Source organism: Pelophylax lessonae, assembly GCF_965119305.1.
Source record: "Pelophylax lessonae genome assembly, chromosome: 1".
Classification (NCBI taxonomy): domain Eukaryota; kingdom Metazoa; phylum Chordata; class Amphibia; order Anura; family Ranidae; genus Pelophylax; species Pelophylax lessonae.
The window spans coordinates 130,001,645-130,021,660 of record NC_138768.1 but is presented as its reverse complement, the minus strand read 5'-3'; the positions used below and the strand labels follow the sequence as shown (position 1 = coordinate 130,021,660).

Sequence of the window (20,016 nt, the reverse complement as noted above, 5' to 3'; positions counted from 1 at the left end):
AAGATGCGGGTCCCTCGCTTGGGGGGGCGCTTACTATATTGGATGATTTCTCCAAAGTGACGGGACTGAGGGTGAATTGGTTGAAGTCCCAATTGCTTGCGATCGACGGGGAGGCCAGGAGTGGCGCCCCGTCGGATCTCTCGCTACAGTGGGTCGAGAATTTCATGTACCTGGGTGTGCGAGTGTCCAAAGATCCTACGGAGTTCATATCCCTCAATCTGGATCCGGTGGTGCGGGACATTCGGGCCAAGCTGAAGGCATGGGAGAACCTCCCCCTTTCCCTACTGGGCCGCGTAAACCTGGTAAAAATGAAGATCCTCCCTAAATTGACCTACCTCTTCCGCCACTCACCCCAGTGGATCCCCAAATCCTTCTTTACCAACTTAAACAAGATCTTTTCCTCCTTTCTATGGGGCTCCCGCCCCCCCCCCCCCCCGTTACAGGTTCTCCACGCTGATGAGACCCCAGTCTCAAGGGGGCCTGGCCTTCCCGGATTGTCATAAGTATTTTTTAGCTTCCCAACTGGTCACTGCGGTGTGGTGGTTATCGCCCGATGCTTTCAACTCCGCAGTGGTGACGGAGGCGGCGGTGCTGGGGTCCGTAGAGGCATTGTCGCACCTGTTATTTAGGGGCCCCAAGGCTCCATACGCCTTGACCTCTTCCATGAGGACGACGATCAAGGCCTGGCGCCAAGGTCTGGCGTTAGAAGTGTACCCGAGCGCCGCGGTCTCCCCCAATGCGCCACTGTGGATTAATCCTACCCTGCCACACCTATATAATATCCCTGACCCAGTGGCTTGGACTAAATTTGGAATCAAGAGGATCTCGGATCTGTCCGCGGACCTCTCCCTTCCCACGTTCCAGGGCCTCATAGACTCTTATGGGATACCGCCATCGTACCTGTTCCGTTACCTACAGTTGTCCCATGCCTTCGGAGCCCAGTTCCCGCCCGGGGGGGTGGGGGCGGTGCAGTCGGACCTGGAGAGAGTCCTCCGTTTTGACTGCTCCGACCGTGCTGCCTCCGTCCTGCATGCCCATCTCCTTCGGGTGTCCTCTCCGGAGCTCTCGGGCCTTCGGGCCCGGTGGACGAGGGACATCCCGGACATGGACGAGGAGGACTGGCGCCAGATGTGGGATTCCCCCTTTAAGATACTGATCTCCATCAGGGACCGCATGGTCCAATATAAAATTGCCCACAGAGCATACATCACCCCTCACCGCCTTCACATGATGCACGGTTCCCACTCCCCGGGGTGCTGAAGATGCGGCCACACTCCCGGGGACTTTATACATATCTTCTGGACGTGCCCGGGTCTGGCAGATTATTGGTCGCGCATATTTGCAGTTGCGAATGGGGTTCTGCAGGTTTCGCTCGACCCCTCGCCTAAAATAGCTCTACTGGGTCTCCTGGATGACCTGCTGCCTAGGGTGGCAGACCGCACCCTCATGGGTCTCCTCTTATTCTTCGCTAGGAAAAATGTTGCCCTCCACTGGAAACAGCGGTCCCCCCCCTCGCTGCAGCGGTGGAGAGCACAGGTGGACTCAGTGATACCGTTGTACAAAGACACCTACTTTCATAGGGGATGCCCCAAGAAACATGACAGAGTCTGGGCCAGATGGCTGGCGGACTCTTCGGTACAGCTGCTTGCAGAGTGTCTGGGAGGGGGAGGTCCGGGAGTCGCCTAGATGCATCTTGTTCTTGGATGGGCTACCGCCCTGATTGTTGTCTATGACTAGTATGGTTTACTGATGTATGCTCATGTCTTGATGTCATATTGATCCGCCCCTGCGTGGGCACCCCAAGTTCCTGATGGTTATCCCTGCTGCCGGTCGCTGGTAGCGGGCTGTTGCTAACTCTTTTGCACCAAATGTTTGTATGTTGTTGTTTATGCTAAAAACAATAAAAAGATTTTCAAAAAAAAAAAAAAGTTCATGTGTGTGTAAAGGAACGTCCTAATACTTTTGGCAATATAGTGTATGTTCATAATAATGTACTAGCCATTATTACATTGTAAATGGTCTGCTTGTGGATTGTGACTTTAACTGGAAAAATTGTACACCTAACAATAAACAAACTAGAATTCAATGACAGGTACATTTGACCTGCTTCTAGCAGGTTTTGCACAGACTTGTATGGCAATGAAAAAACTGTCTGAGGAGATCTAAAGCCTGGTAACAGGCCCTTACTGTCTATTTTATACTGAAACGAAGGGGAAAAGAGCTTCCAAGGACTCTCTCACTGCCCCCATGTGACAGCACTGGGTGCCCAATCAACCATTTACTAAGCAACAGAATTGTCACATAGGAAGAAAGATGGTGAGTTACATTCTGTCCAAACCTGAAAGTACCAGGCATGTCCATTTGTTTCCCTAACAAATGGAAAAGCAGAGAAGTAAAAAAAAAAAAATAGAAGTTGCGTGTATATACAGCTGAATAAGCTACTTGGATGAGCGAGAGAAACATCTTCAACATAATAGAACAAGTCCAACTGAATGTGACTAACTGCTACTAGGTATTCTGTGACCTGGATAAAATTTAAGATTTAATTGATTATAACCATAGGCTATTTTTTTTTACAGTGTATGTATAGACTAAACTTTTTTTTTTTGTTTTTTCGTTCTGTTTTGGATAGAGTAATAAAGCATTACAACCTCTATCAAATAATTTTTTTGCAGACTGTGTCCATATGAGGAGATTTCCTTTCACTTCCTGTCTTGGAGAGGCTACAGGGAATGAGATGCAATCTCCCCAAAATGAGGCAAAGTCCCATCTCATGCAGTTGTTCCCTTCTGCTCTCATGACAACTCTAAAATTTTAAATTTCTCCCCACTTTGTATCTCAGCAACAATAATTACCGGAAAAATTGGAGGGGTGAATCTACCTAAAAGGGACACAAAGACAGCAATAACATTTTTTACAAAAGGTCTAATCCTTCACTACTCCATCCAATTCTAAAAACAAGTTTTGCCTTTAAACTCAGTCATTTAAAGACATAACCATAAATGTCTCCTTTCATCGGCTCTCCTTGATAAAAATAGCAGATGTTTTGGCCAATAAGGATTGATATTCACCGATCAGCCATAACATTATAAAGGTAAAGGGAATATGTCGTTACAATGGCATCTGAAAATTGGTGGGATATATTAGGCAGCAAGTGAGTATGTTGTCCATGAAGTTGATGTGTTGAAAGCAGAAAAAAATGGACATTGCAGTTTGTTGTGTATGGGGCTATGAAGCCCATGATGACCCATGTCCACAGCCAAAAGCTTCTACAATGGTCACAAGAACATCAGAACTGGACTACGGAGCAATGGAAGAAGATGGCCTGGTCTGATGAAATACGTTTTCTTTTACATCATGTGGATGGCTGGTTGCGTGTACGTCACTTACCTGGGGAAGAGATGGCACCAGGTTGCGGTATAAGAAGGCAAGTCGGCAAAGGCAGTGTGATGCTTTGGGCAATGTTCTGCAGAGAAACCTTGGCTCCTGTCATTCATGTGGATGTTACTTTGGTGTCGATGCCTCAATAGGTCAGGGCTGTTTTAGCAAAAGGGGGCCATACTCAATATTAGGTGGTTGGTTAAAATGTTATGGCTGATTGGTATATATTAGTGAATCAAGTCTGTTAACCTTAATACTTTTGTCCTGAAGATCAAAAGACATATCTACTGCCATATTTGTTGAGTCTAGACTGCAATTCACTTTTTCCCCAGAAGGTAAGTTGTAAGCCAAGGATAGGAATTGAGTATTCTCAACTTATCTGAAAATCGAAATATAAAAAGTACGAGACATGCCAAAAAATTTCTGTTCATGCATTGTGTTTCTTACTGTGTATTGTACAGGCGGTTCTATGGTACTTTCTGGCATCAGCTGTTTCTTCCTATGGTTTGGAACCAGTGAGTCTATGATGGTGGGAATGCTGTGCGTATATAATGGTCTTACTATTTCGGCTTGGAACTCCCTAGATGTAGTCACTGTGGAACTTTATCCAACAAATAAACGGTAAGTATCACACAGAATAATGCTATATGCGCACTAAAGGAAAAGCTTTACTATTTATTGATCTGAATCTAAATCAGGAGAAACGACTTGAATCAATATTGATAAAGGTTTGACTTCGCCTAGGCTGTTTTTCAATTTCCTAAGACTCATTTCATTCAATTTTAGAAACAGCTGGTGTTTTGTTATGAGTGATTGGTTCTACAACCCTGATAGATTTTTTAATTATCGGGAAGCATAATTGGCATCAGCCTTTCAAAACGGTCCAGAGAAAAATTAACTGTGACAATCTATCAAACTGGTTGACTCCAAACATCCATCGTCTGGTACAACCGCAGAGCTATAAAATAGAAAAAAGCTTTATATAAAGGATATAGGGTAAAAACATATAAAACTGTATTTGTTAAAGTGATACTAAACTCTGGTTTTAGAAAAATGATATTCAAGTATGTATTCTTATTTCAAAAAAGTACCCTTTGTTGCCCTCAGTCTCCTCCAGATCTACTTTGTTATCGCTGCTGTGATCCGACTTTCTGTTAGTAGGTGGCTATGTTAGTTCCCCATGGTCTCACTTTATTAAGGAATGTAGCCACCCTCTCTTGCTCGCTCCCGAGATTGTCTAGGGACTGTGGATCATGGTCATTGGGATTTGTAGTGTGCATAGAACAGTGCACATAACTACAACCATCGTGCACTGTTCATTCCATGCATGAGAAGAGGAGAGGTTCAGGAGCTCACTGAAAGCATTACAAGGAGGCAGAAAAACATAGTAAGAAACAATTTCACGAAATGTAGATTACAAGGCCATTGAATAGGCGATTAATTATTTTTGGAGAATTTGGATATTGATTAGTGCCGCTTTAAAACTCATAAGAATAATGGGAGAGAGCTTTATGAGACTGCAGTTTGTGGTGTCTGTAGCTTGTTGTCTTGTATTCTAAATATTGGTATTACACTCCCTCTGCTGGATTCTCTATAGAAATACAATGTGTGAAACATGCCTTAACCACTTTAGGACCGGAGGATTTTCCTGCTTTACGTCCAGGCCACTTTTTGCAACTTGGCACTGTGCGACTTTAACTGACAATTGCACGGTTATGCAACGCCATACCCAAACGAAATTTACGTCCCTTTTTTTCCCACAAACAGAGCTTTCTTTTGGTGGTATTTGATCACCTCTGCGCTTTTCATTTTTTGCGATATTAATAAAAAAAATTTGACAATTTTGAGAAAATAACAATATTTTTCTACTTTGACAGTTAAAAAATATCCAATATATTCAATTTTTGTCATATATTTAGGCCAAAATGTATTTAGCTACATGTCTTTGACAAAAAAAATTCTTAATGAGCATATTTTTAACCGCTTTAAGACCGGAAGATTTTACCCCATTCCTGACCAGGCCATATTTTGTGATTCGGCACTGCGTTACTTTAACGGACAATTGCGCAGTTGTGCGACGCTGTACCCAAATTAAATTTATGTTATTTTTTTTCCCACAAATAGAGCTTTCTTTTGGTGGTATTTGATTACCTGTGCAATTTTTACTTTTTGCGCTATAAACAAAAAAAGAGCGACAATTTTGAAAAATTCCCCCCCAAAAAATATGTAAAAATCAAAATGTTTTAACATTTTAGGCCAATTTGTTTTCTGCTACATATGTTTGGTAAAAGAAAATCGCAATAAGCGTATTTTGATTGGTTTGCGCAAAAGTTATCGCAGCTACTAACTACGGGAAATTTATGTCATCTTTATTGTTTTTTTAACTAGTAATGGCGGCGATCTGGCGGCGATCTGCGATTTTTTTTGCGGGACTGCGACATTGTGGCGGACAGATCGGACCCCTAACTGACATTTTTGACACTTTTGGGGGTACCAGTGACATTACTACAGTAATCAGTGCTATAAATATGCACTGTTACTGTAATAATGACACTGGCAGGGAAGGGGTTAACTTTATTGGTGATAAAGGGGTTAATGTATGCCTGGTGCTTACTGACGTGTGTGGGGGGAGGGGACTGTGTGACACAGGCACAGATCGCAGGTTCAGCTATGCTGAATCCTGTAATCTGTCCCTGCCTGTCACATAGGAGATCCGCCCGCTTTGTTTACACAAGCGGGCGGATCTCCTCACTCGATCCCCGACGATCGGGGAAGAGCGGCGGTGATCACCGCCTCTCCTCCCCTGGCTCGACGCCTGCTGTGTCTGAATACAGCGGGAGCGAGCCTCCGGCGGCGTGCGCGAGCCTCCGGCGGCGCGCGCGCGCCGCCCACAAGGGCAGGAGTCCAGCGATGTAGGTCTACGTCGCTGGACGATAACGAGCCACTTTGCCGCAGTACGCTCAATGTGAGCGGTCGGCAAGTGGTTAAAGTGCGTTTCCACTTTTGCAGCCAGATTTGGGAAACCCCACTATATATTTTTTTTTTTTTTTCCCATTCACATAACATACTTAAAATTAAAAGAAAATATTTCCTAACTTGTAGTACGTTTCCCAAGAGAAGGCCTCGTGGCTGTCTGCAAGCATTTCTGAACAATTCCAAAGTCAGTCTGTCCCAATAGAAAGGCTAAGGACAGGGAGGGTCTCTTCTCAATAATGTGCAATGCAAGAGGCCCGGCTTCTAAATCAATAACCCTCAGTTAGAACAGACAGTGTTCAAATCTAGTTTATATAGCACTGCCCACTTGAGGACTGCTGGATATTGCACCTTCGGGTTCCCCTGGGTTACCGTTAGCAACTGAAGCATGCACAATTGAACTCTTTTCTTCCTGGCTCAGTCAATAAAGAGTCTAGGAGTTTGTAGTTGTTTTTGTGGTTTTATTTTAAATAGGGATAGTTTTTGTGAACTTTCTGTCTGTAGATGCAGCAAGGCTGCTGGTTCACCTTGCCACTAGATGAACTTTAAGATTAAGACTTGATTGAGTAGCTATCTTCAGGGTACACGCCTAGCACCCCCTTCACTCCACCAGCTGACACCCGTCCTCTGACTATGCTACTTCGGGGTGGCCCCCTCTCAGGTCAGGCCCCTAGACACGACTCCCTGTACTCACGATACTGTTTTTCCAGGGTCTCCAGTGTCTCAATCCCTCCAGTCAGCTCTCCTGGACCACTGGGTTCAGCTCCTTCCTTCTGGTCACGCGACCCCACACCAACAGCTACAGAGGAGGAGGCAGCCGCCACCCTCCTTCTGGGAATCTGCTCACCAGCCAAAGACCCCGAGCACATGTGCTCCTGACTTTTATACCATGCCCCAGAATGCACCGGGACAACCAGTCTGTGCCAGACACTCCCTACTAGGCCAGATGAATCACACACTGAGCACCATGAGCAGACCTAGCTCACAGATCCTGCTATCTGTTAACCAGAAAGCAATATAGAATTTGCCTGCTGCTCCTCTGATAGGCAGACAGAGCTAAAAACTATACTCTCTCTTTAGCACCTACCTAGGAGATTGCTACATTTACATCCGATATTGAGTTTCTGCCAGCACAGCCCAGACAAGGTTAGTGTTTCCAAACCCAGGACCCTGCATTTACTATATCTGCATTCCTCCCACCTTTTTGAGATGAGGCACAGGACACCCCTGCCAAGCCCCTTAACCACTTCAGCCCCGGAAGGTTTGCCCCCCAGCGTTATTTTAACGGACAATTGCGCGATGTGCGACGCTGTACCCAAATAAAATTGATGTCCTTTTTTTCCCCACAAATAGAGTTTTCTTTTGGTGGTATTTGATCACCTCTGCGATTTTTTTCTTTTTTTTTTTTTGCGCTCTAAACAAAAAAATTTGTGACAATTCTGAAAAAAAAACAATATTTTTCACATTCTGCTAAATAACATTCCCAATTAAAAAAATGTAAAAATCAAATGTTTTTATCCTTTTAGGCCAATTTGTATTCTGCTACAAATTTTTGGTAAAAAAAAATCTCAATAACCGTATTTTGATTGGTTTGCACAAAGGTTATCGCATCTACGAACAAGGGAAAAGATTTATGTCATTTTTATTTATTTATTTATTTTTTACTAGTAATGATCAGCAATTTTTAGTGGGACTGCGGCAGACAGATCAGACCCCTAACTTACATTTTTGACACTTTTGGGGGTACCAGTGACATTACTACAGTAATCAGTGCTAAAATATGCACTGTTACTGTAATAATGACACTGGCAGGGAAGGGGTTAACTCAGGGGTGATCAAAGGGTTCAGTGTATGCCTGGGGGGTGTTTTCTAACTGTTAGGGGGGTGGGCTTGTGGAATCGACACAGACACCTATGATCCTAAATAGGAGGATTACAGGCGTTCTGTGCTGATTCCTGAGAGAACAACGGTCTCCTGTGTTTACAAAATCCCAATAAGTGTATATTGATTAGTTTGCTCAAAAGTTATAGAGTCTACAAATGGGATATTTTTATGGAATTTTTATTTATTTTTGTTTTTTTTGCTAGTAATGGCGGCGATCATCAATTTTTAGTGGGACTGCTACATTGCGACGAACAAATTGGACACCTAACTGGCACTTTTGACTTTTCTGGGGGACCAGTGTCACCAGTGATCAGTGCTAAAATAGTGCGCTGTCACTGTACTAATGACACTGACATAGAAGGGGGTAACATCAGGGGTGATCAAAGGGTTAAGTTTGCTCTTAGGGAGTGCTTTCTGACCGTGTGGGGGTGGCTTAACTGGAGGAAGACAGAGATCCATGTTTCTGCTTAGCACTGCTTAGCAGAAACACAAGATCTCCATCTTCCTTTCTGACAGAACAGAAGTCTGCCTTTTTTACATAGGCAGACCACCATTCTGCCTCTCCTGTGAACAGTTGGTGGGTCCTAGTGGACATCTCGTCCACCGGACCAGCTGATAGGCTCCTGCAGGGTCCAATTACAGTGGAAGCAGATTGCACATGCCCCAGACCTTGTGCACGAAATAACGCACAGGTACCTGATTTTGCACAAGAGAGCCACCCTGCCACAGTATATCTGTGTGGGGCAGTTCATAAGCGGTTAAAGCTTGTAGGAGGAGTTTTCATTGTCCTCTGACTGTCCTATGAGGCCGTATGACCCCTGAATTTTTGTTTGGACAGTGCTAATTGGCCCTGTGCTAATCACATGCACCCACCCCAAAAAGAAAAAAAAACCTCCAGGAATACCCACCAAACTGAGCATGTGCAGAATGCCCCCAAGGCAGCAGATGGATTGGGGACAGTAAAAGAAGGGAATGATCAGAGAAGACAGGATTAAACAGCCTATTTACACAATGCAAAGGATTAACCCCTTAGGTTCCACAGTGAGTATAACAAGCATGCTTTACTGCATATACAGACAGATTTTACTGTTATGGTTTTAGTAACACTTTAATTATGGCAAACAGCTCACAGCCTCTTCAAGTTATGCTATTTTAATGGGAGCCTTTGGCTCTTACTGCTGTCAATCAAAGTCAGTGAGCCAATGAGGAGAGAAAAGGGACGGGGCTTGGCCACTCCTCCATGTCTGAATGGACACAGGGAGCTGCGGCTCAGCTCCGGTGCCCCCATAGTAAGCTGCTTGCTATTCAGGCACTCAACAGGAGGGAGGGGCCAGGAGTGCCAAAGAGGGACCCAAGAAGAGGATGATCTAGGCTGCTCTGTGCAAAACCACTGCACAGAGTAGGTAAGTATAACATGTTTGTTATTTTTAAAGAAAAAACCCGAGATTTTAGTATCACTTTAAGGTTAAGTGATACCATTCCTTAGTATAAAAGGATGCTATCATAGGAGAAAATTCCTGGAACCTTTTCAAAATGCTGGCAGATATCAGACCCACACTAATCTATTCAAGTCCACTCAATTTCATTTGACTTAAAGTCCAACTCTGGGCTATTATAAAAATGTCCCTTGCAGTGGGGCTGCCCCTCCTGCATGCTCCATTCTTTAGCCAGAGCCTTTGAAATAAAATGGAGCATGAGAACTTCTCTCCTTGCTCTTACCTTGTTGGCCAGTTCCTAAGCCCCATTGCATGGGACTCAAGGGGGGTGGTTGGAGGTCAATAACCCTGTATAAGCTCCAACACAGGCTTTCACACCGCCAGGCAAGCCTACACATGGCTTTTCATTTAGGGTTAAGGTAAGCAGGGCAGTGGGGGAGAATAGAGAAGGTGAGTAGGTAGTGGGCTGTTCTGAGAACCTGTTACTGCAGCAGGAAAATTAGAAAATCCAACAAAGGGGTCCGCAGTACCAAACTTTAGTCTTTTTATTACCTTAGAACTGACATATGTTGACTATATCAGTAGGGAGCAATCATTTCATATTTAGACATGTTACTTCCTCTTTCCTGGTTTCCTTGTCAACCACATGTAAAACGTTACAGCAACTTCTTGCATTGTATGTTTGGAATGCAATCATTGAGAATGCTGAGAAGCCTTCAGTTTCTTGCTCCAATGGCCACATTGACCATACTGCCAAGACCTGCTGTCTTCTTCTCAGTAATTATACAAGAAAAGAGTGTGATTGGTAAAAAGCGGAGCAAAGCTTTGCTAGATAAATTACAAAATGTAAAGATGCTCTTTATTACTCCATTGGTGATCTCTACATATCTCCCTAGTGCTATCTAAAGCATTGTTTAACCACTTTACCACGGGAGGATTTTGCTGTCTTACGTCTGGGCCACTTTTTGCGATTCGGCGCTATGCGACTTTAACGGTCATGCAACGCCGTACCCAAACAAAATTGACGTCCTTTTTTTCCCACAAACAGAGCTTTCTTTTGGTGGTATTTGATCACCTGTGCGATTTTTACTTTTTGTGCTATAAACAAAAAAGCGCGTTTATTTTGAAAAAATAACAATATTTTTAACATTTTTTATATGAAATTCCCCCCAAAAAAATGTAAAAATCTATTTTTTTTAAAATTTTTGGCCAATTTGTTTTCTGCTACCTATGTTTGGTAAAAAAAATCACAATAAGCGTATTTTGATTGGTTTGCGCAAAAGTTATTGTGTTTACCATCTAAGGGAAAGATTTCTGTCATTTTTGGTGTTTGTTTTTTTAACGAGTAATGGCGGCGATCTGCGATTTTTTCTGCTGGACTGCGACATTGCAGCGGACAGATCGGACCCTTGACTGACATTTTTGACACTTTTGGGGGTACCAGTGACATTACTGCAGTAATCAGTGCTATATATATGCACTGTTACTGTAAAAATGACACTGGCAGGGAAGGGGTTAATTTTATTGGAGAGGGAGGGGTTAATGTATGCCTGGTGCTTACTGACGTGTGGGGGGGGAGGTGACTGAGTGAGTCAGGGACAGATCGCATGTTCAGCTATGCTGAACCCTGCTATCTGACCCTGCCTGTCACTTAGGAGATCCGCCCGCTCTGTTTACACAAGCGGGTGGATCTCCACACTCGATTCCCCGACGATCGGGGAAGAGCAGCGGCGATCGCAGCCGCTCCTCCCCTGGCCCGACTCCCGCTGTGACTGAAAACAGCGGGAGCGCGCCTCCGGGGGAGGAGTCCAGCGGTAGCAGTAGCAGCAATGTGAGCAGACGTCAAGTGGTTAATTTCTGAGGCTTGGCTCAAACAACAGCAGAAGGTTTCAAAGATATTAGACACTTAGAAATGGACCCTTCCCTAGTGATATCACGCTATAAACAGTGCACCAAAACTACAGCACACAGTAATATATGGTAGATGTACATTAATAATAAACAGGAAAGGGCATCAGTATGAATTGTGCCAAGAAACATGTACAAAGGACTAATGTGACCTTACACTTGCCATGTATGTTTCCTTACAGATCCACAGGATTTGGCTTTTTGAATGCACTGTGCAAAGCAGCAGCAGTACTAGGAAACCTAATATTTGGCTCACTTGTTGGAATCACCAAAGCCATACCGATTCTCCTCGCCTCAACCGTGCTGGTCTGCGGTGGTCTGGTGGGACTTCGACTGCCGGACACAAGAAACCAGGTGTTGATGTAAATGGAAACAAAAGCCATCTCCAGTATTACTTTTTCTGATTATTCAGATACAAAATACTTAAAAAAAAATCATTCAGAAGCCCAAACACGTTCTGTTCCCAAGATGTAGATGTTTTTTGCTGTGCTATGTATGTAAAACAAACGCTGTCTGACATACCCTGTTGTTACTTACCATTTTCACAAGCTTTAAATTGTGTGTTTCTTTTTATTATTTCATCATGTACATTATTGAATGACCTTTTCAGCATTGTACAGTACGTATATCTTCACAGAATACAGGCACAGTAAGCAAGTTATACAAGTGGATAGGACCGGAACAAATGAGCATGGACCATGTAGCAAGCCCCCCACTCCCACCCAGTTGCCAAGAAGTCTGCATGCTTCAGTTATAAATAGATCAGCTTTGAGCAGTATTGATGCTACTAGCTATACTGCAATGGCTACATGTCTAGGATCACAGAGATGGTAGATGGCACAGATGCACCTGTAGTAGGGGATCTAGGTCTCTATCTTAAATTCATGTGCATGAGTAGACTTCCAATGAGCCATGCAGTGGGCAGAGATCCTAACAAACCTCCTACAGCACAAGAAAAATACATTGAATCTCTTAAAGAATCAGTTTTAATAATGTCTTATGATCGAGAATGAAAAATAAGAATGTCTTTAGCTCCAGGAGTGTCTTTCGCTCCATGGATCTTTGACAGACCTGAGCTTTGCCCATGCGGGGCAATGAACAAGTTGGCTTCTTCAGCAGTACATGAGCACCCCTCTTTTGCTCCCACACAGCTCTGTTATGCTGCCAAGAGTGAGGAAATTCAGTCGATTTAGAGCCTACATGGTGCTGAGGTCTCGCTGCCCACCCCATGTAATGGTGCTGAGCAAAGAGCCATGAAGAAGAAGAGGAAAGAGTCACAAGCGCCTCCAGAAGCATTAAACTAAGTAGGCATTCAACTAAACTTGTTCATTTGCATGGGCAAAGCGCAGATCTGTTTTAAAGTATACTTTTGGGGTGATCCAACACATCTCAAAACTTTCTTCATAGCACTTGTTCAGGCCTTTTTGAAGGTAGTTCTGCAACTGCAAGATTTGAAATTTTGCCCAATATCTCTTTTACAAGTGTTCCTGGATAAGATTTTTTGGGCTTTGACCAATACTTGAAAATAGATTCATGTGTGCTGATTAGAAAGCTGAACATTAGTTGTAGTAAAGTTTAGGTTCTTTTTGTCAAACCAGTGTAATATTCATACCATAAATAAGACTCATTCCTTATTTATATAATGGTTTGGTCTGGTGAGGTACCAGGCAAACAACTAGAGAATCGGAAAGGTAAATGTAGTGATGGAACCTATATGCCATTGGTGGCAATGAACTTCTCATGCCACAGTTCAGTTTGAATGTGTCATCTTAAACACATATCTAGATAAACAATATTATGTAGCCACAATTGTAGAACGCCACATCCCCTGCACTGTTTTTATAGGTAACAGTGGAACATGAATCAACAGTGACTCCAGGGACACCCAGTCAGTCCAAAATAGCACATACACATTAAAATGACCCAATGACACTGATCTGGAAATATACAGATATCTTTTATACTATGTCATTATTATTTAAATGCTAAAAGTCAAAGACCTGAAACCAGGATTAGCTATATTTAATATATGTATAGTGTTGATATGCTACAACTACGGTAGTTAAAAAGAGGTGACCACTGCTTCACTTTAAAAAAAAAGGTGCTGGAGCCCTGAAATGTCCATGACAACATTTCATGTGTATCTAAACCCAAAAACAGTCATTGGATGAGATGGTTATATTTGTTTTCTTTTTTGTCTTTTTTACCCCTCTTTCCTTACGTGGTAATCCTGTGAATAACACACTCCCTGTCCCTTGGTGGCTACATTAACCGTACTGTATCTATGGATGAAGCCATGGTTGTCACCCAGGCTAGACTAATAATGTGTCTGCCTGTGTTTATCTCTGTTATATTGTAGCTGATGGGATTAGTATAAAGTTAAGAAAGATAGATAAAAGTGTTGATCTGCACTTGCTGAAAATGTTTTCAGACTGAAAAAAAAAGAGAATGAAGTCACCACATCCAAGGACTGGTAAATTGCAATATATTCAATTTCTGTGCTTGGGTTTAGTTATGTTTTAAAGTATAATCTGTGCTAAAGATAACTGTGTCATTATAATGCATATATGAGATTTGCACTGACCAAATATAACTTTAAGTTTTTGTTTGAGTAACATATGATTAAATTTGTTGTAAAGGCTGATTTTTATTTTTTTTTTTTACTTTCATGTATTCTGTGCATGAAAGTAAAAAAACCTTCTGTCAATCACAGCCAGCGAGGAGGGAACGGGAAGGCAGGGTCGAGCCGCACTCTCTGTGTCTTGTGGACACACAGTGGTGGCTCGGGAGCGAGCACATACGAGTGCCCCCATAGAATGTAGCTTGCTATAGGGGGAACTCAGCTAGGGGGAGGGGCCAGGAGTGCTGACGGGGGAATCGAGAAGAGGAGGATAGGGACTGCTCTGTGCAAAAACATTGCACAGAGCAGGTAAGTATAACATGTTTGTTATGTAAAAAAAAATAAAAATAAAAAAAGAGCCTTTAATATCACTTTAAGTGCTTATTCATAAAACATGTCAGGTGCTATGCGGCTATCCTGCTCCACTGTTCTATCTGACATGGTAGAAGCATAGATCTTGCCATTGCTGACCACCTTCTAAAAAGGTACTACTGCTTAAAGTGGCATTTTGCTACTAGAAGCAATATGTAGTCTGCTGACTTTTAACAATGCTGACAGCAGGACATTTTCATGATGACCTTTTTGAGAAACTGGGATCCATATGTGTAATCCCCAAAGGTGACCTTATAAAGGGTATGCTGAGCTCTAGCTTGTATTCAAGGGCACAGCCACAGGACTGTCTTTTTCATAGTATTGCCTAGTATATCTAGTGCTGCTTACACAATGTAAACCTACCTGATAAACATCTATAATCCCCCATATGGCTGATTTCTGTGTGTACAAGGCTACCTGAGTAATGAAGTCAGCTTTATGCATAAATGCAAAATTGGAGACTGATATCCAAAAACTGGAGATTAAGGGGAGGTGCTGCCTGTGCCAATCCAAATTTAATTTTCCTTTTCTAAATTGCACTACAAAAGTTACCTGGGTTGCTATGGGAAGTATTTCTGTATTTCCCTTTCCAAGGGGATGGGTTCATAGCAATAAGCCCATGTGATAGCAGCATTTTACACTGCTGAGATTTAATACTGTTTACACATCAATGACAAAGCTCAGAAATGAGTGACTAGTCATACTAATGGATTTAAACATTATTATCATAGTGTGGGTGGGTATATTATATTTCAGTGCTAAACTATAAAAACTGCAATATGCATTATATAAACAATATGTATAATAATTTAAATATATATAAAAATAAAACGAATAGTTCTAGATTTAATTAGAAAATTAAAAGAATTATTTTCTAATAGAAGTTTAACCTTTTTTTCTCACATGTTTACTTTTGGACGGTCTGCCTTTTAGATTCTAAAAATATTCTAGGGGAGATGTATTATTGATTCATACCATGTGCTTATTTCAAATAGCTAATCAGGTTAAAGGGCATGTAAAGATTTTATATATATATATATATATATATATATACACATATATATATTTATTTATTTTTTTTGGTCCAAGAATTATTTGTATTTTTTTATTTGAGATACTATTTGAAATATATATATATATAAAAACATTCACATCAGTCCCTGTCCTCATTAAGCTTACAATATAAGGTCTCCAATTGATATTCATACATATACTGTACATACTAGAGCCAATTTATACAGGAGTGTATTAACCTACCAGCATCTCTTTGAATTGAATAAAAAAATAACATTTTTAGAATTTTTTTTTTTAAGTCCGTTGGTCTATTACCACTTACGGCCAGCAGATAAAGAACTTTATGTGATAAGTTTTCTGGAAACTCAAGTAATAGCTGCTGTTTATGAACAGACTAGAATAGCAGGGAGATCAGATAACACACATTGCAGAATGGCTCACATAAGAGGGACCGCTCTTTCTCCGCTTAGCTCAGACTCAGCTGCACACATGATGCCTCCAAGCATGCAGGCAATGCTGGACTTTCTTCTATTATTATTCTATTATTAACATATTTTTTTTGTAAAATAAAGATTTTAAATAAGTAAGGGCCGGTTCACATCAAGAATCACACAGGAATTAGCTGTGTGTTCTTGTGCAATTCACATGTGATCCGGGTGCAGACGATTTCAGACCATTTATTTGAATGGGCTGAAATTGCACTGGACCAGACCAAAAGCAGTGCATGAACTACTTGAAAAAAAGTGCACAGCAAGCGGATCGCACGGTACTACTATACAATGCGATCCGGTGCAGGGAAATGCACTGTGTTCACAATCACAACCTGCGTTTGGGGTGTCATTAACTTTACACTGACACCTGAAGATCACAATTGCAGAGCATTTTGAACCCAGTACGGGTTTCCCGCACCGTGATCTGGTGAAAACTGGCCCTAATTAAAGATATATCTTGTAAATAAACTATAATCAAATTGACCAAAAACAGTATGGCTTTCATCTAAAATAATCTTGATTGGCTATTTGAAGTGAGCACATTATAAGGAATATTATAAATAATATGATGAGCTTACAATTAAAAACTATAAGGAATATGATGAGCTTACAATTAAAAACTATAAGGAATATGATGAACTTACAATTAAAACTATGCTACGCAGAAGATTTTAAATCCCTTAGTAGCCAGAGATCCATTTTGAACAGATCAATATTAATGTGTTACAGAGGGATTAGTAGCATGCTGCTAAGTATAAAATCTCTTGTGGAGCTCAGCCATTTATTACTTGAGTTGTAGATGGATAAAAAGTGAGATATGGATAAGAAAAATTAGAAATCCAGTATATTTGAGATCATAAATATGTTTTTTTATTTCCATGTTATATATTATGAAATGTATTTCTGTACAGTGTCTGTTTGTTTTAGCCTAGGACTATACAATCTGCTTGTACTTATGCCAGTATTACATGGTATAGTAAATGCATGTATGATTCCATTGGGATCCATGGGAAAATTGGGCTGAGATTTTATAAAACATTAACATTTGCTTATATGAACAACCAGAAAAACAAAAGACGAATAATGATGTGAAATATTTGTCATCCCTCAAAGAGTTATGGGGAGGCTAAATGGAAATTCATCCTCTTGTATGGTGCTTGTGCCAAGGTCAATACTCGGTAGATCTGTTGCCGGTATGAGATCCACTCTGGAGAATAGTGGTAATGAGAAATAATGTTAGTTCTTGGGTTACATGAAAACACCAGCAGATACATTATGTGGCTTCTCTGTTTATTATTCATGCACTAGTGTATGGAAAAAAATGGAAATGCGTAGTTTACATTTTTTTTTACATGCAACTGTGTTGAAGAAAAGGTATTATACACTCAATATTTTTTCTTTGTATGTTTCCAAAATCACAAGCAGTTGTGTGATTGGTTGGTGTGGTAAGGATCAGATTTCTTCAGTTACCAAAAGAGGAAAAAAAAAAATACTAAAGTGAAATATTACTGTATGTGGCTAGAAATTGGTATTCACGTTCAATTGGAGTTGTTCTGTAATGTTAAACACATCCCCCAGAGCATATATAAGGTATATCCCTCTGTCTCTGCACATTGCTGGAGATGTATAATTAGCCCAGCTGACTATTTACATATGTTTTGGCCTTTTATTCAAAGGTTCTGACCTGAAATTCTGCAATTTATTTCCACATTGACTACTATTCTAAATCCTTTAAAGGTAGACATGTGCATAGTGGTCTTAGTGAAATCTCTAGCTCCAATTAAAGCAGCCAGAACACTATTGGGACTCCTTTTATTCTGTGCTAGGGAAGCAATTGTAATAAAATGGAAACCAGACATAGCTCCAACTTTGTAATTCTGAAACTCCCTGGTTAAATCAGTGCTCCCACTTTATAACGCTACATATAAATCTAGATGTCGTCCCAAGAAATTCATCAAACTATGCGATGTGTGGCTTACAAATTTTGCCTGTACAATGAATACACCTTTGATGACCCTTGAGGACAACTACTTTTACTGAGAGGGGGGAAGATCTATCATATTTGTATATGTGGGAGTGAGAGAGTACTAAGGGGAATGTCTTGGTGTGACCATTTATAAAAAGTGTGAACCGATATAAATTTGACTTTGCAGTCTATTCATTCCCGTGGATCTGAGTGTGAACAACCTTGTTCTGTTTTGCCACATTGTGATATATTTGTTTTATGTGTTCTATTGTATTTTACCTTAAGCCAGGGGAATGCCACAAGGACTCTGTTTTGTACTACCCACAATGTTAAAATTCAATAAAAAGAATTAAAAAGAAAAAAAAAAAGACATCTCTTTGTTCAGTCAAGCAGCGCCTTTAGTTCTAATAAGTGCCAGGAACATATTCCAGCATTTATAGTGTCACCTTCATCCAATCTCCATGGAATGTATCAAGGTAGATGTTGATTGTCCAAGAAACATTATTGAAAGTGTGAAAATTGGCAAAACCAATGTGCACCCCAGTACGATTCTTGGTCAATCAACATCTGCCTTGAAATGTTCCATGGTGATTGGTTGTAGGTGACTTACCCATGTGGCTATAAATTCTTAGTATGTTCCTAACACTCATTAGACTCAAGGAAGCTGCTTGAATGGGCAGCAAATCATCATCAAGTGGTTCTGAAGCCTAAACATGTTTTACCTTAATGCATTCCTTGCATTAAGGTGAAAAATGTTTAGGCATCAAATTTTGGCCCTCACCCCTCCATTTTATACTTACCCTAGGCCTCATTTGATCCAGCCCTGTACCCATATGCAGCTCTTCTCTCCCCTCACTTCCAGGTCTCACTGGCTTTGCTGGGGCACCAGAAACCATTGGCTCCTAGTGCTGTCAATCAAAGCAAGTGACGAGGAAGGGAGAGTGGGGCCGAGTCCTGCTGTCTGAGGGGCTTCCTGTGGGGGCACTGGACAGGGAGGGGGAGCCAGCAGCGCCGGTGGGAGAACCCGAGAAGAGGATGTTGAGGGCCGCTCTGTGCAATTCCATTGCACAGAGCAGGTAATTATAAAGATGTTTGTTATTTTTATTTTTTTTTACATTTTCCTTTACAATCGTTTTTCGTATTACAGAACATATCCATTTGAATATGCCTAACTACTTTTAGCTACTGTACTGTATATCATCACCTGAATAATTGAGAACCTTCACAGATATACTGTATGTGCATCATGAATGGAATATTCCAAAATTTGTTTAAAGCAAATGTTTACAATAATTAAAGAATGTAGTTTTCTACCAAAGTTTAAATCAAAATCCGTATGTTGCAAGAAGGCTCCAGAATTTCTAGATTCAATAGAAATAGACCAATGTCACTAAAATTTAGGAGGGTTATTTACCAAAGGGATTAACATTTTCACCAATCTTTGTACCCCTAAAAATGTTCAAACCTATGTCTGTATCCTTTCACATTTTCTCTGTATTTATATGATTTTTTTCTTTAGTTTTAGATGGATTAGACAGAATTCACTCCAGGCCAGGCTATTGCATATACTGCTGAGCAGATTGCTATGCCGCAGATATTATTTTGTTTTCTTTTGTTGGTTTTTTTTTTGTGTAAATTGCTAATGGTAGGAATGATTTATAGCCCATTGTCTCTGAAATTATATGTTTTTATGCCAAACCAGTTTAGAAATTGGCAGTAGTTATGTAATGCTGAATCAACAGGAGATTACAACTTCCTGTAATGTTTACACTATTTGCTGTTCTCATGTGTTGAAAAATAATTATTTTGTGGTTACATTGTACAAACTGTTAAATATTTTTTATTGTATATAAAGCATCATCATTTCAAAGGTGCTGCATTACACATTTGTGAATTTTTGGGACTATAATAAAGCGCTGCAAAGTAACCATTCAGATATGACCTTTTATCAGCTTAGAATAGACGGAACTT

The 20,016-nt window shown here is 41.1% G+C and overlaps 1 protein-coding gene across 1 annotated transcript in view; it reads left to right on the top strand.

The window, feature by feature from the left end:
- Positions 1-11,964, top strand: part of SV2C (synaptic vesicle glycoprotein 2C) — a 324,325-nt gene extending 312,361 nt beyond the window's left edge. The window contains exons 12-13 of the mRNA XM_082264288.1: positions 3,843-4,002; positions 11,765-11,964. Of these exons, the coding sequence (XP_082120414.1) occupies positions 3,843-4,002; positions 11,765-11,948 (344 nt within the window). The 3' untranslated portion in view covers positions 11,949-11,964. The remainder of the gene's footprint in view (positions 1-3,842; positions 4,003-11,764) is intronic.
- The last annotated feature ends 8,052 nt before the right edge of the window (positions 11,965-20,016 follow it).